Raw genomic sequence first — 24,025 nt, 5'->3', positions numbered from 1 at the left:
AAATATTTGCAATTGGTTTTGATAGATCGTTACAAACGTCGCTTACAAGAAAAGACAATTTCCTGATCCAATGCTAATATTATTTTTATACCCAAAAAAGCGTGCAAGGATGGAACGTTTGTAACGTTGGAAACATCGAAGCATATCGAAGCAACAGTGGTATATTCCAAAAAATATTTTGGTCTTCATATTTGGCTCCACTAGTGATATACATAAATATATTTCTACGTATGTAATTTCTGAAAACTCGTTTTAATTTATTTCCACTCTTTCGTTTTCTATCATTTAGATTAACTCTGCCTGTACATTTGGAGCTTGGCATCCGTTGGCTGCAGAGAAATTAATGGCACTTGATATGAATCTAGCGGACGATATGTCCGTTTTTCAACATGGAATTATGCGAATACGTAGGCCTGATAAACTACTTTGTAGATTTAATTTCTTTGGATACTAATCTTACAAGTTTATACCAATGACTTGAATAGTATTTATGTACAAAAAAACAGTAACAAAAACCGCATAACCAAATTTAAGTAATTTTTACTCACATTCACAGTTATAACGTACGTATGTATACTCGAAAATTGTAAGAAAAAAATAAATTGTAAGTATCTAAATCTAAATATCAGGCGAAAATTAAATATGTTTATAGTTATATTCAGTTACTATTACATTCCTTGTTAACTTAGGGCGAGTTTTTTTTTCCTCCACAGAAAGTCCACATCATGGTTACGTCTTCCATTTTTCTTCCCTAATCACTATGATAGATGTCGCAAGGCCTGTTTTCCACGTACTTTTTAACAACAAACTTTTATTGTATCCCTTCAGGCAAAGGAACTGGTACGTGATATATCACAAACCGGTCACAAAAAAAAGGTACCTGTCACATTTCCTATCCTTTACTATGGAAAAGACTTGCAACTTTAACACTTGGTTGTCATTGGAGGTGACCAATAGCCACCGTATAGAGACTTTTGGGGCAAAACTGTGACCAATTGCCACCGTATAGAGACTTTTGGGGCAAAACTGTGATGGGTTGAAAGAACAGGTTCTTTGACAACACTATAGGGGTATACCGGTGATGGGTTGGGAGAACTGCTTCTTTGACGACATTTAACTGGTAGACCGGTGATGGTTCCAAAGACCCAGTTCTTTGATGGATTTGTGATGGCATTTATTTGACAAGACTGCGGTGGCAGATCTGTGATGGGTGGTCAGGAAGGCTCAAGAAAACGTTACCTACAAAACATAAATTCCCTTTTACAAATTCAAACATCTTAGCTTTGTTTTATTGCAATACTTTTATTTTATTTTACGTATATTTTCAAAGGAAAGGAAATTGCAATTTTTAATTCCAAAAATTAAAATATATATGTATGTATGTAGATGAAAGCAGTTACATATGTAATTTCAGTTCAAACATAGAATTTTTTGTTTCTTATAACACATAGGCTATATGTTAGTGGTAACCTATATGTATATATATATCGTCGGCTTAGGTCGCAAAGGTGCCAAGTCCACTTTTTTAAATTATGCAGTAGAGACAGAAGACAATGGGTCATATTAATAAAAAAAGGATATTGCTTTTTTCTCACATTTTCACAAATATGACATTAATTTTTATGAAAAAACTTTCAAAATTTGAGAAAAGTGTTTAAAAAGCAAATACCTTTTTTAATAATATGACCCAATGTAAGAATACAAATTAAAATTAATAGTTTTTGTTTTATTAAATTTTGGGTTTCCGTATATGCATATTTCAGTCATATATTTCAACTTGAAATTTTTATATTCGCATAAAGTTGCCACTTTTTCGTTTCAAAATAGCAATTGGTGGACTTAGCACATTTTAAAATAAAGACTAAAGTACATTAGCGTGATTAAAATAAAATATGTGGAATCAAGTTTTTTGAACTTTTTGTCAAACTTAATAAAAATAATTTTATTTTTGCGTCAAAACCAAAAGAAATAATTTTATTTCTGACACAGGATTCAAAACACCCGATACAAATATTTTTTTCTTGATTATTTATCAGGCTTGATAATTTGTCAACGAACAAAGAATCGGGGGGTTAAACTAAAGACTAAACTCTGCGAATATTGGGTGATTCAAAAAAATTTCGACTGGGTCTTAGCCCCTTAAAAGTTAGTATTTGATGAGAAAATAAGCCTTGGAAAAAATTAGCGCTGTAACTTAACCCTTAGAGATCGCTATTTTTTTGCCTTTCTCATACATTTTGTATGGGAAAAATTGGATTTTTTTAAAAATGAATTTTCTAATAAAAAGTTTTGGAATCTTCAAAGCCTCCACTTTAGGAAAAGGTAAAGTTTCAAAAATTATAAGAAAATTCACTTAAAAAATCAAAGGGTAAGTCCTAGACGACATTTTTTTAATCATTACATATGTTACACATCCTCTGTTTCTGTTTGAATTACAATATTTACATTAGGGTGAGTAAAAAAAAATACTGTTTTCATTTAGCTTATTACCAAATTAAGATTTAGGCACATTAAGGTGTTTTAATAATATATCTTTTTATAAGTACTAACTGTAATTTAACCCTTAGAGGTAGTTTTTGGTTTTTTAAAAATTTTCTTTTATCATAACAAAAGGCTTCCATTACAAAAGGCTTTAATTGCAAAAATTGATTTAATAATATATCTTTTTATAAGTACTAGCTTAACTTAACCCTAAGCGGTAGTTTTTGGCTTTTTAATTTCGAATTCAGGTAGTGCTTTCGTTGAGCTTACTTCCTTTTATTTTTTTCAATTGGCGTTTTTTGGACAGATGGATAGCCCTTCGAAGTTTGTCGTCTCCTTCCGCTACGCCATAAATCGAAGAAGCGGCATCTGAAAAAAGAGTATTTAATATAGTGTTTACTATTTTTAAAAGATTTTTATCTTACAAACCTTTGACAACCTCATACACATTTTTAATGTCTTTTAGACCTTTTTTGCCGTGACTGCCATCTAAATTGTATTCGTACACCAGTTCCGGATCAAAAACGAGGTCAATGTTTTTGTCAATTTTGTTCCTCAAAATTTTTTTTACGATGTTTACCTATTAATTGTAAAAAGATATTATAAATTAATTATTATAGAGAGACTTACACCCCGATTCCGTATGATTGATAAATTATCAATTCTGATAAATTATCAATTCTGATAAATTATCAAGAAATTATGACCGTGTTTTTATTCACACGCAATACAAATATTTTTTTTTTGATTATTTATTAAGATTGATAATTTTACAAGGACACCGAATCGGCGGGTTAATATACAGTGGCGGACATATGTATGTGTACATACAATATTTTTTTGCGACTTTCGCTTTAAATTTTGGTTCAAATAATATAATTTTTACAAAGCCTATATAAAAACTTGTTCAAGGTCTAATACAAGACTATACATTTTTGTGAGATTCGGAAAAACTACTGTATGCACACTTACGTCCGCCACTGTTTATGTATGTATGCACATGTGAATGTCAATGTTAAGAAATATTAAAGTATTCGTACATAAATGTGTTTATTTTCGCCGTTGATGTTTTCATTAAGCTCATGTAGCTGGCAATCGTCCTTTATGGGAAATACTTCACCCAGTGCCGAAACTTCACGCTCTTGGAACAAAAGTTTTTCCATTAACACAGTGTGTTCGGCTAATGTCCCCATTACCACGCTGCTTTGATGATCTATTGAATCTGAAAAAATGAGTGTAGGGGTTAACGTACGTAATGATTCTGTGTTCTTGATAAATTATCAATCTTGATAAATAATAAATCAAAAAATATTTGTATCAAGTGTTTCGATTTCTGAGTCAAAAAGAAAATTATTAAAAATTCATTTTCATAAAACAAAACATTTTTTACGCAATATTCAAAAACACTCGGCACAAATATTTTTTTCTTCATTATTTATCAAGAACACAGAATCGGGGTGTTAGTGTGAGTAATAGAAAAAAGGGACAGTTACTTACTCTTAAGCTCTCCTTTTATGTAGGCCGTTAGATTGGAGATTGAATCTTTCAAGTCCTGAATTTCTTTTCTCAAACTTCTTTGAATCTCCTTGCAACATGTGCAATTCGTTTCACCTACATATATAAATAGTTAATAAAATTATAAGTATGTTTATGAAAGTATGTATCTATGTTTTATAAGGGTGTTCGAATTATTCATATATATATACCTTGTTGAGAAAGGGAATCTTCCACAAAGTTCACGTCCCTTGCATTTTCTTCAAGATGGTGCTCCTCCTGACGGTTGACTTGCACTATATTCTCCTTCATTGGGAACTTCCTATTAAAATAATAAAATTTGTATGCATATACATATATATGTTAGACTGATGTGTAAGGAGTGCTGCAATGCTTCGTTGGGGTCATTAGGATCTTAGGGTTAATTTCGAAAACATGTATTTATGGTGGATAACAAAAACCACATGATATCGAGGAATATTTTAGTGACTTTATTGAGGATTTTAATCGCATTTCACAAACGGGTATTAGTGTAACTGATAGAAAATAGATATAGTTTTTGAGTATTTTTTAAAAGCAGCCATGTAAAATTGGTACAAAAAGATTTTTATTTGGACTTGGAAAAGAGATACACTTATATTTTATTTCCGATGTGGGGAAACTTTCTTCAAGGTCGCAGGGGTTTAAGTCGACTAGGCATATACCTAAATATTTTAGTGAATCTATGGGCTCTGTATAGAATGGAGTCTTATTTAAAAATCATTTTATTCCTTCTTTTCTCATTCAGTACAAAAAAGTACAAAAACTGTGAGTAAAATGTGAACAAACATGTCTTAAGACGCAAACATTGTGAATTCATACAAGTGGCGAATGTTTGAAAAAAATGTTCACAATAGTAAACAGCCCCGATCACCTGTTCAATCGCTGTTCGATTACTTAAATTATTTGCTCAATAGTGTTTTTCAACCATTTTTGTAAACGATTGGTACATTGGATTATTTCCATACACATATTTTCTCTATTAAATAGACTTTAGAGATAAAATATTAAAATGTAGTCTGGCAATGAAGGAATAGAAAGATTTTTCACTTGTGTGAATTCACAATGGACACAAACAATGAATTCACGTCATTTCATCCAATCGTCACTTGTAAACAATCAACTTTTCATACGTGTCACGAATAGTTTATTTAATAATAAATAATGAATTATAATGAAATTGATGTACAAATAGTTTTAATGCAAATGACATCAAATGTTCAAGTCCATCTTCGTTGTCCGCTCGTGATCACGTTCCCCTTGTTCAACCGTTCAACGCCAACTGATTAGCGATAGATATAATTTCTCACTCGTTGGCGATGACAACTCGGCCGGTCCTGACATATCGTTACTCCAAGACGATTCGTCACCCTCGTCGTCTTCAGCAACATTCAAACCTGGTGCCAGCACGCACCATGGTTTCATATGGTCAGTACTCATCACACCATAGTCTCGTCGGCTGGATACAGTTGCATCTGGAAAATCTTCGACGATGTACCGGTTAAAACCTCACACTTTGGTAATAATATGGACTCTTAAACACTGGATCTAGCTTATGTGAATCTCCCGTTGCTGTTGGCACATGGTCAATCATGGCCTAATCTCCCACCTGGTATTAATGCGGCTTACGATGTTTTTTATCATATCTTTCTTTCCATTTCAGACTTTCCGCTAAAATGTTCTTAACTACTTCTTCTTGTTCGCCCTCACAATCTTCCCCAACATCGACTTCGTATGGAGCGCTTGAATAATTTGGTTTTGGGTTTCATCTCTGGGATCGAAGTTGAAGACCAGCTCGTTAGGACTGAACTTGGTCACTTCATGTCGTTGCGAATTAAGGTTCCACTGTATTTTTGGCAAAGCTGCACTCCAATCCGTCGGTTCCTTCACGGTGCAGCGTACGCAATTGAGCACACTCTTATTGATACGTTCCGCTTGACCTTTGGCCCTGGGTGTACGAACAGCTGCCTTAACGTGTTGTATTCCAAACCTGCTGACGAACTCTTGGAATGACTGTGAAGTTAATGCTGTCCCTTTGTCGGACGTTATCCGAAGCGGTTGTCCAAAGATGTCCATCACCTCCTCCAAAGCTTTAATCACAGGCTCTGTCTTGGTATTTCGGAGAGCTTTAAGGATGGAGTATTTAGTGAAGCAACACTCCTCGCATCCGTCGATATATGATCTGACGTACCTGCGAATCCGTGGGAACCAGATTCCTTTACTGATCTTCTGAATCGACTTCTCCAAAGCAAAACGACCAGCATGGTACGCCTTCATGATTCGCCATTGCGCTACCTGAAGTACTACTAGTTTAAGCTGCCCTTCTAACTTCCGCATAAGTCGACCCTTCTATCTGCTTCTTGATCGATTCATCCACAAGTTGATTTCCCTTCAGAGTCTATATGATCGCTTGCAATTTCGAATCCTCCATTTGCATGGTATTAATCCAATCGGCCCCTCTACTCCACTACTGACCTTCATTATCTTTTCTGCCACTGTTTCTGGTTCGATCGGCTCTTCCACCGGACCTCTGTTCAATGAATCGACGTGAGCCATTCCAGCACCCGCTCGATGTTTACAAGTGAAGTCAAATTCCTGTAGGCGCAACCACCACCTGGCTATGCGAGGCTATAAAACCATGGTGGCTTTAGTTGTCACTACCGCGTTGCAATCGATGTATACTGAGAACTGTGTACCCAATAAATAGTTCCTAAACTTTTCTAACGTTTCCACCACAGCCAGAACCTCAAGTTCATGGCTAGCGTACCTGCTCTCTGCTTCACTACATTGACGACTATAGTTGTGTACCACCTTCAAACCCTTTTCTTTTTGCTGTAGCAAAATCCCCGACAAGCCATATGAGCTAGCATCTGTGTGCACGTCGTGAACCTTCGTAGCGTCGTATATTACTAACACCGGTGCGTTGATTAGTGCTTCTTTCAACCTACAAAAGGCCACGTCCTGCCCGGGCCCCCATTGGAAAACACGTTCTCTCTTCAATAACTGCGTCAAAGGCTTTACTATGCCACTATATTCGTTGATGAACTTCCGAAAGAACCCGGTTAACCCTAAGAACTGTCAAACCTGTGTGACTCCCTTTGGCGTGGGGAACTCTTTTACACAAATCACCTTTCCGCTACCTGGTAGGATACCCTCTTCGCTATCAATGTGTTCCAAAAAGGTTACAGTTCTTGAAATGAATACGCACTTTGATGGACGTGGAGTGAGTGCTGCCTGCTGGACTCCCCTCAAAAACTCCTCCAAAACCTGGATACCTTCGGGAATTGTTGGCGTAGCAATGATGACTTCATCCACGTAACTTATTATTCGGTGCCGTTGTCCCATACCTCTGATCAGCTGACCCACCATCTGCTGGAAAACCTTTGGTGCGTTCACCAATCCAAATGACATTACGTTATGCTCGAATTACCCGTCCGGCGTGATGAAAGCCTTATTGTTTACTGTCCTCTTTCAACGGAATTTGGTAATAACCTGCGGCCATGTCCAACGTCGTGAAATACCTATTACCTCCAAGCTTAGACAACTCCTCCTCGACGATTGGCATTGGGAATTGCTTCTTGACGGTTACCACATTCAACGCCCTATAATCGAAGCACATCCTTTGCTCCCTGTTTGCCTTCTTAACCAGTACCACCGGAGCTGCATGTGTTGAAGAGCTTGGCCGTATAATATCGTTTTTAGTAAATTGTCCGTGAGTGATCTTAAAACTTCCCTCTGTGACAATGGGGCCTGATAGCGTTTCCCTATGACCGGCTTATCTGTAGTAACCTTAGTCTTCATTTCCATGGTGTTGCACGGCCAACTGTTAACAAATCTTCCGAAAAACAGTGGTCATATTTCTTGAGTAGCTGCTGAAGCTCCTTCGCCTCACTTTCGTCCAGCGTCGTGTCGATATTCATACTGGATTTAAGTTCCTCTACCGTAATTACCCCTTACTCTATGATAATTTTTGTGTCGCCTCGACATAGAACATCTCTACCTAAAAGTATATCGTGCGGCATAAATTCGTTGGGTACTATTTGGGATTGGGCTGTTGTCTTCTGTTCATCCAGTTCGAACTCGACTTCTATCATCTGATTTACGTCAACCGCTGCCCCTCCAAAACCACGAAGTCTTTTCTTGATTGGATGCCTGGGAGTGCCTTCTGGGACTGCCATGTCAGATATCAACGATGAGTCGCTACCAGTATCCACAAATTCTACAAATGTGCATCCCGCTATACATATATGACTTGTCACAGGTGGTGGTACCACTTCTGTTTCTTCGATGAACTCCCCTAGCATTTTCTTACCGTTTCTGCATTCCTTTGCCTCGCGCCGATATTTGTTACACGTGCTGCATTTAGCTTTGTGTTGAGGTTGTGGACATTTTGCGGCGATATGGCCCCCCGTTACAATTGAAGCATCTTAAACCTTTGCGCTCATTATTTGGTTTGCTCACCGAGCCACCCTCCTTTCCGTTAACTTTTGTTGTCCCCTGTTGTACTTTGGTGTACACGTTGACTACGGATAGATATTCGATAGATCTTAAAAATTCGTTGCACGACCGTATGTTCATTGCTAATAATGTACGAGATAAACCTGCATCATTTAAACCCCCAATTATGCATGACTAGATTGACGCCTCATCCATATTGACTTCATTTAATACTTCATTTCCTCGACGCTTTCTATTTGCAATCTTCCGCTACACGTATGCTGTATTTACCATAGTTGGAAAATCATACCTCAATCTACTGGCAAATTGTTGCCATTGCCTAAATAGCGGTTGACATTCTGGCCATTGCTTTGCAGCTCATTTAAGCTTATGGTGAACTGCAAATGTTCAAGAATTGATTGGTTGAAATGTGTCCCTTCAGGGGATCGAAATCTGGTAGCATTCCAATAATGTCCGTCATTGTATGTTTCACAACTGCTGGAAGTGTTGCTGATGAGCCCTCCAAGATATATGAAGGTATTTCTAACACGCCAGATATAAAAGAACATACACTTATACCAAAGGAACTATTTATAACAATTATCAAGTTTTGCATTAAAGAGAACTGATATTGCAAATACAATGATAAAATATATGAACAGCGTTCAGGGATGCCGATGGGATCGCCAGCAGCACCTGTCGTAGCGGATATAGTAATGGAGGGACTATTATCCAAATTCGTAATGGAATCCACCAACAAACCCCGCTTACTAACTAAGTACGTGGATGACTTGTTTGCGGTTGTTAAAACAGAGGAGGTGGAAAATATGCTTAAGAATCTTAATAGCTGCAACAAATCAATACAATTCACAATAGAATTAGAAAAGGATGGAAAAATACCATTCTTGGATACACTTGTTAAAAAAAAAATAAAATAATGCTTATTGACTGGTATAAAAAGTCGACCGCATCAGGTAGACTCATAAACTTTACCTCAAAACACGAAAATAGAACTATTATAAATACGGCGAGTAACTTCATAAGAAGAGTTCTCTCAATAAGTGACACGATTTTTCACAAGAAGAATATCGAAATTGTCAAAGAAACTCTGAGAAATAATGAATTCCCCATAAGATAATCAACAAATTGCTCAGAAATTCCGTGATCAGGTTGAACAATGATAAAATTAGACAAACTTCGGGAGATAAAATATATAAATCAGTAGTACATATGCCGGGCGTAACGAACCGAATAAAATACTCAAATCTTTACAATCGGGAAAAATACCAAATAGCATCGACATATAATCACACTCTTAGAAAGGTCTACAGCAGTACAAAAGATAAAAGCAATGCATGAGAAATCTGACCTTGTTTATAGAATTCCGTTTAATGGTGACGGGTCCCACGTATGCGACAAGGTATGTGTGGGGACAACAAAATTAAAACTCAAGACAAGGATTTCCGCTCACAGATCTAATATTAAGTTAAGAAACTATTATTCAGAGAATAAGACGGCCTTGTCAGCCCATTGTAAAGATACGGGGCATTATCCAGACTTCGATAATGTAACTATTTTACAGGAGGAGAGAAATTATAATAAAATATTTACTTTGGAAATGCTTCAAATAGCGAACACCCTTAATAGTACTAGGATGAATTTTAAAGTGGGCACTGACCACTGCGCACATGTGTATCGGAACTTAGTTTTAAGGCAACAACAATGCGCGGTAGGAAGATCTCTCCCACAACAATAGGAAAATCAGATGATATATGTATATATGTATGCTTGTATGTCGTACTTTTAGCCACTCCATGTACTTTTGTTTTTTCAAAAATTTTGTTTACATTTACGGTGCTTTGAAATATTGTTTATATTTTTGTATGGTTATTTGTCTCCAACATTCTTAATTTTCGCACATATGATTAGTCTGTATAACATACTTAATTGTGTGATATTTGTTTTATGGTTAATTTTTGAAAATGTTATAATTTTTGTTTTTGTCTTGTTTTGTTCCACAGTCCTGATGATGACTTCAGACTGAAGTCGAAATATCGAATATAAAATACAAATACAAATATAAAATATTTATACTGCGTTTTTTATTTGGATAAGGCCTCGAGCTCATATAATAGTTTAATAAATTTTAAAGATTAAAGGACAATAATAATTTTTTAAAAATCGTTATTATTATATATTTTCCTTTTTTCCCAAATGTCACTCGTTTCCTTGCGTCTATCGCTCGATCAATTTTCCTATGAATTTTCCTTTGCCTCTGCGTCTATCGCTTTTATTATTATTTTTTTAATCGAATGTCTATCACTCTAACTATACTTTTGTGTCTATCACTGCATACGTTTGAGTATATCTCTCGATGTATTTCATTGAAGTACTTTTTACTCGTATTACTGTGTATGTGTGTGTTCCCTTTATCTATTTTCCTCTGTGTAGGCGCAAGTTAAATCCCACTGTGACACTGTCGCGGATGACCTTGAATAGTTTATTTAATAATATATAATGAATTATAATGAAATTGATGTACAAATAGTTTTAATGCAAATGACATTAAATGTTCAAGTCCTTCTTCGTTGTCCGCTCGTGATCACGTTCCCCTTGTTCAACCGTTCAACACCAACTGACTTAGCGATAACATTTCTCACTAGTTGGCGATGACATACGTATACAATAAAAACTTCAACCAAAAGATATTAGGGAGGAATACTATTTAATTTTCAACTCGACCCAAATTAACCTTTGAGATAAAAAATGTAGTAGGAGGTAAGAGCGGAGCAAAACACTCCGATTGGAATAAAGTCTGAATACTGTGTCAGCAATGAAACATGTTGTCAAAATGTGACGTCACGCCGAGATAATTTATTTCACAGCTAACTACGATTTTTTGCTCTCTCATTTTTTAATGCGGGACTGTTTATTGGTTCATGGTGTATACCAGGGCCGTAGCTACCAAGGGTAGACCGGGGCAATGCCAAGGCCCCCAGCCTACAGGGGCCCCGGTCGAGTAAAAGAAATAATGAAATTAAAACCTTCGATTTTGTTCAATTAAATATTTTTATTTTAAATTACGTACAAAAATTTGCACGGACGAAAAAGAGCATTTTAATAAGGGATTCAAGGGGTTGTGTAGCGCAATATTCCCAATTGTCAACCTCACCTTCGAGCGGCGAATCCCGTTTCACTAACAGACGAGGATCTGGCGACCCCAAGCTCCTCATGGAACTTGGGGGTGGGGAGGGAGGGATGGCCTGAAGGTTTAATGTGGCCATATAAATCGTTCCCGAGATGGTCGGGCCAGCACCTTAATGGTGCTGTGTTACCGGAGCGTATCGGATCTGTATCCTACAAAGGACCATCACATCGATAACACTCCCCAAAACCTTCGGGGAGTAACTAATCGCTACAACAACAACAACAACAAGCATTTTAATAAAATTAGTACAGATTCTTCAAATTTGTTTCAAAGAAAAATGTATTAATTAATTTCCAGTCGATGAGTTGACATTTTTTTCAAAGCTCGCGGCAGCACTGGTCGGTATTCGCATTAAACTTGCGCGTGCGCATAATGGCACAGCAAAACAACAGACTGCCAGTTTAGTTCAAAGTTTTGTCAGCTTTGTTTACATAGTGATTCATTTTGTGTCTAATAGTGGGGTAGATTAATCAAAATGAAACGTGCTTACCCGAGTGGTGCCGAAAAAAGACGGGACAAAAAAGAAAAACGAATAATCGGCCAAAAGCAACCTACAAATTACATCGTGGTTGACAAAAATTGAAAAAAAGTAGGACGGAAAATCAAGATTTGTATATTATAAACTTCCATCGCAAACGTCAAGCTGTGTAGTTGATTTTTTATCTGTGCTCTTGTCATTTCAATAAATATATTGCTTAGTATTGCTAAATATAGTTTTATTGTTTGTAACAAACTCCACGCCTAAGCAAGAGGACGTGTAAATTAATATTTTGCAGTTTATATCCCTGAGGACGGTTACCGCGGAGTAACCGAAATATATCGGATTTTTAAAGAAAACTTTTGTTTATTTTTTAATTGACCTCGAGCCGGCAAAACGAATATAAAAATATATTAAATATGAAAGGTCGCCAAACAATTTACTCTATAGTTTTATTGTTTATATAATTAGTGAAGTGCAATAATTGTGTTCGCTGAATTAAAAAAATGAATTAAATTTCAATTGTTTTTGGTAAATTTTTGATATCAAAAATTTATTTTCATTAATTTGCATATACACGTACATACATTTTTACTTGCAGTCATTGATGTCATTTTAGGTATTTTATAGCTAGATTTAGCTATTTTTTTCTACGTTTAGCTATAGAAATTCGGGTTTAGCTATTAGCTATTTTTTTAATCGAGTTAACCATTTTAGCTAAAAAAAATTTTGTAATTTGCCAAATTATTTTCACAGAACTTTTTAGAATATAAATATCGACCTTGTGCACTCTGCCTTATGGCTATCAAATAGTTCAAAAGTTGGTAGTGTGGCATTCCCAATACACTTTTATTATATCGGTTATTGGTATGTAATCGAATTTCTACTTCCAAATTTAATAGTCAATCGCTTATACTAGGTTCAAACACACACCAAATTGGCAATTTATACTATTTGGGCAATTTATTACGCAATTTATCATATAATAAATTGTAATAATAAATTGCCAATTTAAAAAAAATTGCGTAATAAATTGTTTCAAACTGCAAATACAACCTTGTAAAGTGTGTTTATTGAGTAGATTTCAACGTCAGTTGCGCATGGCTGAACTATATGGTTGGCTCATCTCATCAGCTGATTTTATGTCTTTGATTTCACTGGAGTAGGGATTGTCAAAAGAAGATGGCAAACTCAAAATGAAACCAAAACATTGAACACATTTTCTTACAACACACAAAAATTTCAAAGTTTTATGTTTTCATTCCATTTCATTCGCCTAATACTAACACGAACATTTTGACAGTCTGAACAAAGGTATGTTCTTGCTGTAGAGATGAGCCAACCAGCTATCAAATTACTATTGTGTAAGCTAAATCGAGTTGTATGAACAGCACTCAATTCAAATCGAAATTTCCTCAATTTATTTTTCTGTTTGAACATAGTATTATTCATGTGCGCGTTTTTTCATAATAGACCGTCGAAATGGAAAGGTACTACAAATTAGACGTTTTTATATTGAAATTCTTTGCTTATTACGCCTTTTTATTTTAGGAATGACAGCAGCGATAGCAGCACTGACGAAGAGCCGTGTACAAGTGAAAAGAGGTTTTATTTCCTTGGTGAATTGGTGCATTATTTTGTGTTTAATTTTTCACCTTAGAAAGTACAAGCAAGGCTTTCGATCATTTTGGTTGAAGGACAAACGATTTGAGAAGTGGATTAGCTACGAAGGAGACAATATTGCTTGCAAATATTGTCACTGCATATTGAAGCCGAAGTTGTATGGCTTGATTTTACATGCGAAAACTATAAAGCATGCAAATGCAATGTCTCATTTTTCCCGGGGTATACAACCACCTTTACCTTTTCGATCAGTGACGGCAAATAACAGCGTAGTAAAAGCAGAATTAGCAAATGCAGTTTATATTGCTGCGCATACATCGATTTTATCTGTTGATCATCTGATACAATTACAAAGACGATAGTTTCTCCGAAAAGTATTACTCCGTAGTAACTAAATCAGGTCTGCGTATAGCAAGGGACTGGCTTTCTTATTCTATTCGCAAAGACGCGGTTTATTGTCTACCTTGCTGCATATTTCCTAAAAAGGGTTCATCTGAGAATCCGTGGAGTACCTACGGTATCGGAGATTGGAAACATCTGTCTGAGCGCATCAAATCTCATGAAGAATCGCAATATCATGCAGATTCGTGCACTACTTTTGAAATGTGGCGAAAAAATTAAACAATCGATATTGCGTCTGATGAATCATTGCTTAAGAAGCAAAATTTTTGGCGAAAAGTGCTGGCAAGAATTCTTGATATTACAATGATGCTGGCTTCGTGAAATCTTGCTTTCCGTGGTTCAAAGGCAAATAGCGATGATTCAGATAAGGGCAATTTTCTTTCCATCGTTGCAGCCAAATGTGACCCGATCTTGAGCGAATTACTAGCACGACCTGCTGGTTCTGTTAAATATTACAGCCCTCAAATACAGAATGAATTCATTTGCCTCTTGGGGCAAGAAGTGCATAAGAATATTGTTCGCGACCTGCAGAGTGCCCCTTTTTCTCGTTAATTTTGGATACCTCTCACGATGCCAGCAATATTGATCAAGTGAGCGAAGTTTTCCGGTATGTTAACGTCATTTACAGCGAAAGGGAGAGCCTCTCGATTTGCAGATTAACGAGGTATTCACTTCCTTCGTTGCTGTGAATGATCAATCCGCTTCAGGACTTGAACAAGTTGTTATAGATTCTATAGAGAAAAAGGATTTTGATCTTAAAAAATGTCGGGGTCAAGCATATGATGGTGCGGCGGTTATGAGCGGTTCATATACAGGTTTACAACAAAGAATCATAAATTTAGTTTCTCACGCGCATTTCGTTAATTGTGCTAATCATAACTTGAACCTCGTTTTGAAAGATGCGGTGTCGTGCAATTGAAATGTTGAAGAATTCTTCGAAACTGTTCAATCGGTGTACGAGTTTTTTGGTCATAGCATAAGTCGATGGGGACAACTGCAAAGCATTTACGTGAAAGGTGCACCAACTTAAAAAACCTTGAATCCAACTCGCTTTTCTGGGAGGTACGATGCGGTACATGCTTCGAAACAAAGGTTTTTTGATGTTCTTAAATGCTTGAGCCAGATTATACTGAAAACCTAAAAGTCTAATAAAAGAAACACCGCATTGAGAATTAAAAAAAAAAAATCGAAAACTTTAATTTCGTGTTCTTTCTCGTTCTTCAAGAAAAAATATTGAGAATCATAAATTTGCCTTCCAAACAGTTGCAGTCGGAAAAACTTGAACTATTCAATGCACACGATCTGCTGCAAAATGCATTCCGAAGCATCCAGAGTTGCGAAATTAATTTGATTCGCTATTTCGCAATGCTTCAGATATATGCGATTTATGAGAAATAAAAAAAGTTTTCCAACAAAAGATCACACAGGGTCAAGATTCATTTCGATAAACTATGTCAGGATGAAAGATTCAAAGATCCAGAACAATGCTTCCGAGTGACTATTTTCTATCCCACGATTGATACTATATCATCCCAACTGGAAAATAGAAACAATAAAACAAGTTCTGGGTGATTATCAAGTCTTGTAGCCACAGTTCCTAGCAAATGCTTCGATAAAGAGCTAGGAACAAAAAGCTGATGAGTTTTCAAACAATTTTCTGAGGACGTATCGGTATCATTTTCCTCTCAATTATTGTCTGTCACGTTTACATTTCAGAAAGAACTTGCCCCTATGAAAGATGTGAAAGAGTTGGCTCATTTTTTGATTACTCAAAATTCCTCGTTGTCTTCGAGCTACGCAGATGTTTTCACCGGTATTCTAATGTTTCTCATCATTGCCGTAACCACCGCAAAAGCTGAGCGAACTTTTTTAAAATTGAAATTGATTAAAACTACCTGCGAAGGACGATGGCACAATAAAGGTTGAGTAATTTGTCACTATTGTCCATCGAAAATCAAAGAGCACGCAGAGTGGATTATAATGTGGTGATAGACAAATTTGCTGCTGTTAAATCGAGAAAAAAGCTTTTATAGTTCATCTAAAACGTCGTACAAAAACTTATGATATTGTAATAAAACTAGTAAGGCTGATGTTACCCAAAGCTAAGTTTAAGTGAGATTGTAATATGAATATGTTCAAAATTTATTATAGTAAAAATCTCTGTATCGTACACGAAAGAAAAAGACTGGTAAAATCAACCGAAATACGGGTCAATTCAACCGAAATTTCTGTTATTTTTTATCCATCGCAACAAGATGTTGAATCAACTGCGCACAAATCGTTGATTCGTATTTGACCGTTTTTATTTTATTTATTTATTTGTTTATTTAAAGTCGACACGAAACGAAAACGGTCGACTGGTGAAGTATAAAATTAGTACAAAAAGTATTATAATTTGTAAATTATAAGGTTAACATTGAATAAAAGTAAACTTATGCATTTAACAATTCAAATTGATCAGATCAGTCGTCGCACATAGGTAGATTTTCAAGATTTAGACGGCGAAAAATATTTTATTGCCTATATCTTCTTAAAACTGTTTAATAAATGAAAAATTATAATAATTTGTGTAATTAATCGGTTATATTAATAAAATATATATTACACTTTGTAACACAAAAAAATTTCTGTGCAGTGAGGCTATTTTTCTTGTTGTACAGCAAGGAGTGTAATAACCTAGTTCTGTCTTTATCTAGGGTAAATTTTTATTAGGTTTTATGAAAAATTATAATAATTTGTATAACTACTCGATTATATTAGAATAGACATTACATTGTGTAACACTAAAAATACCTGCGCAGTGAGGCTATTTTTCATGTTGTACAGCAACAAGGGTGTATCAATCCCTCTATCTAATCCCCTATCTGCAAGTATCTGCAGCCAAATTTAATGCAGTTGGCAAGCTAATTGTGCCAAGTACAATTTTCAAAACTAATTTTCACTTGCACTGACTTGGAAACATAACAAAACTGGTTTTGAACACCAAAAATAAAAAAAAATAGTTTTAACATCCTAAATAAAATAGGTTCTTTATCAATTTATAACTTTTAAAAATCACAAACGCCATTAATAATGTTAGTATTTACCTGATATATCAGAATCCATCACAACTACTCAATTCAATTGTCTTAAAACTTAAAATATTCACGTTAAACATGCGATTTCACATAGGTTAAAAAAAAAACCAAACACGCGTTTCAGAAATAGCTAAATTCCGATTACTTGACAGCTAACGCCAGATATGCGATAGATGGAAAGGGTAGAATTACTGTTCCCCTGTCTATTCTTAAGCTGTGGGAGTGCTTTTTTTTGTAATTGTGGCAACTTTCAGAAATTCAATTATGGCCGCCTAAATGTCTAAAATCTGCGTCGTGAGGAGCCCAGATGGGAGCTTACGCGAGGTGCTCAGAAAGGAGCATGGTGCCCATAAGGGGGCTGACGCGACGTGCTCTTAAAGGTGCCGGATGCCCAGTAGGGGGATCACGCGAAATCGTGTCTCTTTTCTACCGAAGAAATAAATGACATATTAGTAATTAATGTACATACATATAATGGATAGAATTAGTAGAAAATTAATTCAATATATAAATGAATACAGTTAGTTACTATTAAGAGACAGTTAGTTACTATTAAATGTGCTATAGTGGGAGTTATAATTCTGACACAAACAGCGGAAAGGCTCATTTAATTCAAAATTTGTTCTACAATGTCTTAGGTAGAGAGGTTTAAAATGCCTTGCAGGCCGGGAAGGGACATTAAGTTTACTTCAACAGAAAAGAGCTAGAGACCGAACCATTTAATAAATTAATCATAAATACAATTCCAAGCATTTCCCTACGACTAGCAAGGGTGGGAAGATTAATAAGTTCAGGCGATTAGTATAAGGTGGCAGATTACACGTAGAATCCCAAAGGAAATCTCTTAAGGAGAAAAGTAAGAATTGTTTTTGGACTGATTCTAGCCGATCAATATGAACCTAGTAGCTCGGGTTCCAAATTATTGCACCATATTCTAATATCGGCCTGACTAATGTTGTATAAAGAGCTTTAGTAACGTACGGGTCACTAAGTTCTTTAGACCATCGCTTTACAAATGCTAGAACGCCTCTAGCCTTATTATTATTGTTTTTGGACTTGTTCTAGCCGATCAATATGAACCTGGTAGCTCGGGTTCCAAATTATTGCACCATATTCTAATATCGGCCTGACTAATGTTGTATAAAGAGCTTTAGTAACGTACGGGTCACTAAGTTCTTTAGACCATCGCTTTACAAACGCTAGAACGCCTCTAGCCTTATTACCAATTGCGGTAATATGAAGGTTGAAGTTAAGGTTCTTGTCCATATTAACACCAAGGTCTATAAAACTGTATACCAGTTCAAGGTTATAATTGTAAAGACAGTAGGAGCTGGCTGAAGTAATCTACGAGAAAAGCACATAAATTTACATTTTTTAAGATTAAGTGAGATATAGTCGATGGTGCACCAATTGTGCAATGCGTCCAGATCAGATAGACCTTTCTTCGCTAGACGCAGAGGATAAAAAAATGTTTACATCATCAGCGTACATCAAAGTTTTAGAAAATTTTATTGTTGTAGAAATATCGTTTATGAACAGCAAGAACAGAATTGGGTCAAGATAACTGCCCTGAGGAACTCCAGAAGTTACATCAATGACATCAGACAAAGCATTTTTAAAGATAACTCTTTGGGTTCTACCAAGAAGACGATATCCACATACTTTGTCAAACGCTTTACTAAAATCTGTGTATACAATGTCCGTGTGCATGTATTCTCGGAACCCATTTGAGACATGAGTTGTGAATTCAAACAAGTTGGTAATTGTGGATTTTCCCTTGCAAAATCCGTGTTGGCAACTAGCAGTTGATGTAGAGATAGGAAGTTTGAGCAGGCTGGTAACAATAGCTTCAAATAATTTTGAAATAGCGGAGACCTTAGCTATGCCCCGATAGTTTTCAATGAGAGACCTAGTTCCGTTCTTATGAAGAGGAATGAGAATAGATTCTTTCCACGCTGACGGAAAGATGCCACATTTCAAATACAGATTAAACAAGTTAGTTAAAGGCTTATAGATATAATCTGCGCATTTTATTAAAAAGCATGTGGAATCCTATGAGGACCGCTTTAGGAAGATTCCTTTAAGGACCTGAGGTAGAATAAAAGAAGTTCATGAGAGATAGTTGGCGTAGTGATTAAGTTGTTAGAGTAAAATTGATAGGGATAATTGTTTGACTGAGCAAAGCCATCTATGGAATAATTAGCTTTGTAAAATTGTGCAAAGAAATTTGCAATATCTTGACTATCGTTGGATAAAAAATCTCTGAACTTTATAACTGAAGGGAACCCATTTACGTTGCGTTTGGAGTTTACGAAATCATAAGACGATTTTGGATTGCGGATAATATTCTTTTTAATCTTACAGATATAAGCCTTATAACACTTTTTATTCAGTTCAAAATACTTTTGACGTAAATTCGAATACCGCAAGTAGTCTTTGCTTAAACCTGATTTCTTGTATAACTTAAATGACCGGGTTTTTTTTAAGCTTTAAGTTCTTTAGTAAACTATACTTGGGTTGGTTCGACATAGGCAAAATTACGTTTAGGAACATACTTTTCGAATAGGCTGTTGTAAATGGTATTATTAAAATGCGAGACGTTGGCTTCTATATCTGCACTATATTCAGGGCACGTGAAATTAGATAGTCTTCGGATTAAGTTTTTAAAATTTGCTTTGGCAAAATGAAAGACAAACCCAATGTCCGAAGCACACAGATTAGTTTCTTATAATTTCGTAAAAAATCTCTACAGAAGGATGGTAAGCGTCTTCTGGTAAGACCAAAGGATCACAACGGCGAAAGAAAATTTAGATGTGTCGTCAACGTATACTAAATCTAATATTCCTCCAAAGTTGTTAGGGATAAGATTAATCTGGTTATGGCAGAGATTTGTCATATCGTCCAGAAAATCGTTATATCCAATTTTTGATGAAACTGGTACGATGCTACCATCAAAGATACCCCATAAAACGTGAGGAAGGTTGAAGTCCCCCAAGACAATTATAGAATCACAGGGTTTCAACATTAAATTAATAGTTTCAAGCAGAGAGGTGAGTTGCATGTAAACTGAAATATTAGATGAGGGCGGAATGTAACAGACAGCTAAGTATAAATGATTATTTCCTAACTGGATACGGATACATTTTACCTCGATCGATTCAATAAAAGGAACAATTACTTCTTCGGACGTTAATGTAGAATGTACGGCGAGTAGAACACCACCTCCGATTTTGTCTAGGCGATCATTTCTGAATACTTGGTAAACGCTAGAAAAACATTCAGAATCGAAAACGTTTGACTTTAACCACGTTTCTGTAAAGGAAGTAACTTTATAGTCACAATGTAACGTTTTTAAATAAAGGTCGGTTAGTTTTGTATTGAGGCCTCTTACATTGTGGTAGCACACTGTAAGGTCGGAAATCAAATTTAGTTTTTTGCCTCGGTGTTTAGACGAGGAATCGATGCTTTATTATTGAAGTTCCTGTTCGGCCTGTATTCAAATTCGCGGACAAAAGCTTCTTCCGGCCAAAACGAACTATTTAAAAGTGCGTCGTAATCCTTTGGGCCTACATCAATTCTAAAAGAGGAAAAATTTCGCGGATAGGTGAAATTAAATTTTATAATTGTTATATCATCAGTTTTAATTTTAGAAGCAATGTAATATTTCAGATCTTCTACGGTGGTATCAATATTGAACCTAGAAACAAAAATTGATTTTTTCTGTGGTACTACAACCAGCTTTCTGGGTATTTGTCCCAACCCAGGTGGAATATTTGGAAGCTCGAGATTTTCCTAGAGAAGGGCTTTGTTGTAACACAAGTGGATGTTGATTCCTCCACAGAAAGAGGATTAGGTGAAGCCAGATCGATTAGTTCAGTTGTTTGGAGAGGAGGCATATTCGAAATTTGATTTGAAGTCGAAGTACTAGAAGAATCGCTAGGTAGACAAGAATTGTGAGGAACTTTTGAAGGTGGCTCGCTGGGCAGAGTACCGGAGGAGTTACCATTTGAGTCTTCAAGCCCTTTACGTTTAGAATTTCTACTTTCTTTATTTAAACCCTGCATTAGGTCATCCAAATACTTCAAGGACTTGAATAATGATTCGTATTTTTGGAATTTTTCATTCAATATGGAAAGATCTTTGCCAATATCAGAAAAGCCATTTCGGGTAACTCTAAACAATTGAAATAGTTCAATGTAAATCTTAAACAGGACCAGCGTAAGCCCTTATTGTCATTTAGTTGATCCGCAGTCCTGCCTGTCAAACCAGCACACTTTACATGGGCAAGCCACCCAGCGGGCTAGGGGGTCAGAATATACCCGCGGTAGGTGTGCCTGTCGTAAGAGGCGACTAAAATACCGGATTCAAGGGGCTGTGTAGTGCAACCCTTCAGGTTGCCAGCGCAATATATAGCTTCTTCAAACCCAATTGTCAACCTTACCTATCCGCGAATCCTGTTTCACTAACAGGCGAGGCTCTGGCGACCCCAAGCTCCTCATGGAACTTAGGGGTGGGGAGAGATGGGATGGCCTCAGGGTTAAATGTGGCCACCTAAATCGTTCCCGAGATGGTCGGGATAGCACCTTAATGGTGCTGTGGTACCGGAGCGTACCGGAACTGTATCCGGCAAAGGACCATCACATCGATAACACTCCCCAAAGTCTTCGGGGAGCAACCTTATCGCTACAACAACAACAACGTGGGCAAGCCCGTCGCATAGCCAGCAAGCCACGCAGGCCTGAGTTTCGCTTTTTATTTGGCAGTTTTCGTATATGCACAACATATTGGTAAAGCAGAAATTAGCAGTAAGAAAATATAGTTGAAACTAGATAGGCGTACACGAATCAAGTAGATTAAAATGTGCTAAATAATAAAAGTTATAGACAAGGAAAAAAGCGTATTAGCACAAAGAAGCAACACTGAACTAGCAGTTTTAGATACACTGTAGTATACGATCAACAATCCAGGACGCAAACCGCTGTGATAAAAGAATATGGAAAACAAAATGTGCGCACAACAACAAAAATGCAATATTAACAATAGCAACAACTAGATATGGAAAAAAAAAAAAAAAGACTGCACAATAATGTTTTATTTAAAAGAGTAAAACACTTAAATAAAACCAAATAATTTAATGAATTTATATGTTTTAACACATAAACAGTGTATCACGCAAAGCTTCGCATTACCTTCGATCACAAAACGAGTAAAAGCACTCAAAAGTATTATTTTAACTTATGAATTTTTTGGCGACCTTTTATCTTTAAATATGTATTTATATCTGGCTTTAGGCCCTTGTTTTATAATTGAAAAATTAAAAACACCCTTTGATTCTTTCTTTTAAATCGATATATTTCGATTGCTCAACGGCAATCATCTTCAGGATTGTAGCATCTAACAAAAATAATAAAAATTAACAATAATCAAATTTTGCATTTTACATATCACATAAATATATACTTTTATTAACACGTCTGCTTTGTCTGACGTGGAGTATGGTACTGGTTTTTAGTAAGCAGGTGTTTGTAGATACATATGTGCGCTGTGATCTACGTCGCTCTTATAGTTCAGTCGTGTGTTAGTCGGAATATTAATAATGTGTAACATTTCTAGTGTAAAGCGTTTGTTATAGTGTTGTTCTTGTTGCAGTATTTTAGTGTCATCGAAGTTTGGTGTGTGGCCGCTGTGTGCACAGTGGGCCATGAGTGCTGTTTTTTGATTATTAACTTGATGGCAAAATTTAAAATCAGACTTATGCTGTGAAATTCTCGTTTTGAGTTTGGACTTTGTAGTACCTATATATATATTATTGCACGTTTCATCGCTATTGTCTTTACATGGTATCTTGTAAACTACGTTATTTTTTTCCATTATTGGTATTTTCGATTTTGTTTTGTTAAATATGTTTTTTAAAGTGTTCGTAGGTTTATGCGCATTTTTTTTAGTTTCTTTATCATAGCAGTCAGATTTTGCTAATTGTTCTGATAGCTGCGGTACATAAGCCACCGACTTGAAAATAATTGGTTTATCGGGAGTTTTTGGTCTATTTGAATTTTTGGCCTTCTTAATAAAATTTTAATGTTTTTTCGGAAAATCATTGTTTCTTAGTAATGTGAAAATTTCTTTTTTAACTTCTTTGTGGTATACTTCATCTGAGGTCTGCAATATTTTCCGTATACAGCCCTTTCCTGTATTCATAATCATTGTTTGCGGATGTTTTGAATTAAAATTTATAATTCGTCCTGATGGTGTAGCCTTTTGATACCACTTTAGTTTTAATTGATTTCCTCGTCTGTTTATTATGGAGTCGAGGTATGGTAATTCCTCGTCGTTCTCTAGTTCTATACTAAATTTTATATTTTTGTGAAAAGTGTTTAGTGTGTCAAGTGTGTTTTGTATTTCATTTTCTTTTATTATCGCGAATAGGTCGTCGACGTATTTGGTAAGTATTCTTGGTTTATGTCGCAACTTCAGCATAGTATCATCTAATCATTTTCCATAATTATATCCGGTATTATTGGGGATGTGGGTGCACCCATCGGCATTCCTTTTAGTTGCGTATATATAGTATCATTGAATTTGAAATTTCTGCTCTCTTGAATGCAGAATTTAATTATTTCCATGAACAGCGTTTTTGGTATCTTTGTGTATTCTTTAATTGTATTCCATTTCTCTTGTATTATTTCAAGTGTCAATTGTATCGGGATGCTAGGGAAAAGCGAAACTACATCAAAGGAAATAAGCTTTTCATCTTTGTATATATATTTATTGTTTACTCTTTCTTTA

At 35.8% G+C, this 24,025-nt stretch overlaps 2 protein-coding genes across 8 annotated transcripts in view; one reads left to right on the top strand and one right to left on the bottom strand.

Annotated features, from left to right (window-relative positions):
* SiaT (Sialyltransferase) overlaps positions 1 to 1,618 on the top strand; it is a 92,279-nt gene extending 90,661 nt beyond the window's left edge. For 4 of the 5 annotated variants that reach the window (XM_067773253.1, XM_067773251.1, XM_067773250.1 and 1 more), the window contains exon 7: positions 290 to 1,617. In XM_067773253.1, the coding sequence (XP_067629354.1) occupies positions 290 to 454 (165 nt within the window). In that variant the 3' untranslated portion in view covers positions 455 to 1,617. Of the gene's footprint in view, positions 1 to 289 lie in introns of all 5 variants that reach the window. The other variant, XM_067773254.1, reaches the window with a different exon arrangement.
* LOC137244354 (uncharacterized) lies at positions 1,306 to 22,727 on the bottom strand. Of its 3 annotated transcripts, XM_067773256.1 has the most exons (7): positions 22,700 to 22,727; positions 22,429 to 22,633; positions 4,188 to 4,297; positions 3,979 to 4,092; positions 3,522 to 3,703; positions 2,911 to 3,061; positions 1,306 to 2,850 (listed from the first exon to the last, which is right to left on the bottom strand). In XM_067773256.1, exons 3-7 carry the CDS (start codon positions 4,285 to 4,287, stop codon positions 2,726 to 2,728), a joined length of 672 nt encoding a protein of 223 aa, XP_067629357.1. In that variant the 5' UTR covers positions 4,288 to 4,297; positions 22,429 to 22,633; positions 22,700 to 22,727; the 3' UTR covers positions 1,306 to 2,725. The 3 variants fall into 3 exon arrangements, with proteins under 3 accessions (XP_067629357.1, XP_067629358.1, XP_067629359.1); XM_067773257.1 differs by lacking the exon at positions 22,429 to 22,633 and having other exon boundaries at positions 22,700 to 22,723; XM_067773258.1 differs by lacking the exons at positions 22,429 to 22,633; positions 22,700 to 22,727 and adding an exon at positions 17,249 to 17,598.
* Between the last annotated feature and the right edge of the window lie 1,298 nt (positions 22,728 to 24,025).

The sequence above is a fragment of the Eurosta solidaginis genome, chromosome 3 (genome assembly GCF_040869045.1).
Source record: "Eurosta solidaginis isolate ZX-2024a chromosome 3, ASM4086904v1, whole genome shotgun sequence".
NCBI lineage: Eukaryota > Metazoa > Arthropoda > Insecta > Diptera > Tephritidae > Eurosta > Eurosta solidaginis.
Note: the sequence above shows the minus strand (reverse complement) of the source record. Positions and strands in the feature narration are given on the sequence as shown.

Coding starts and splice junctions, on each gene's coding strand:
- LOC137244354 (XM_067773256.1), bottom strand. CDS start 4,287: ATGAAGGAGAATATAGTGCAAGTCAACCGTCAGGAGGAGCACCATCTT. Junction 3,704..3,978: donor CATAAAAGGAGAGCTTAAGA/GTAAGTAACTGT, acceptor TCATTTTTTCAG/ATTCAATAGATCATCAAAGC. Junction 2,851..2,910: donor TGTGTATGAGGTTGTCAAAG/GTTTGTAAGATA, acceptor CTCTTTTTTCAG/ATGCCGCTTCTTCGATTTAT.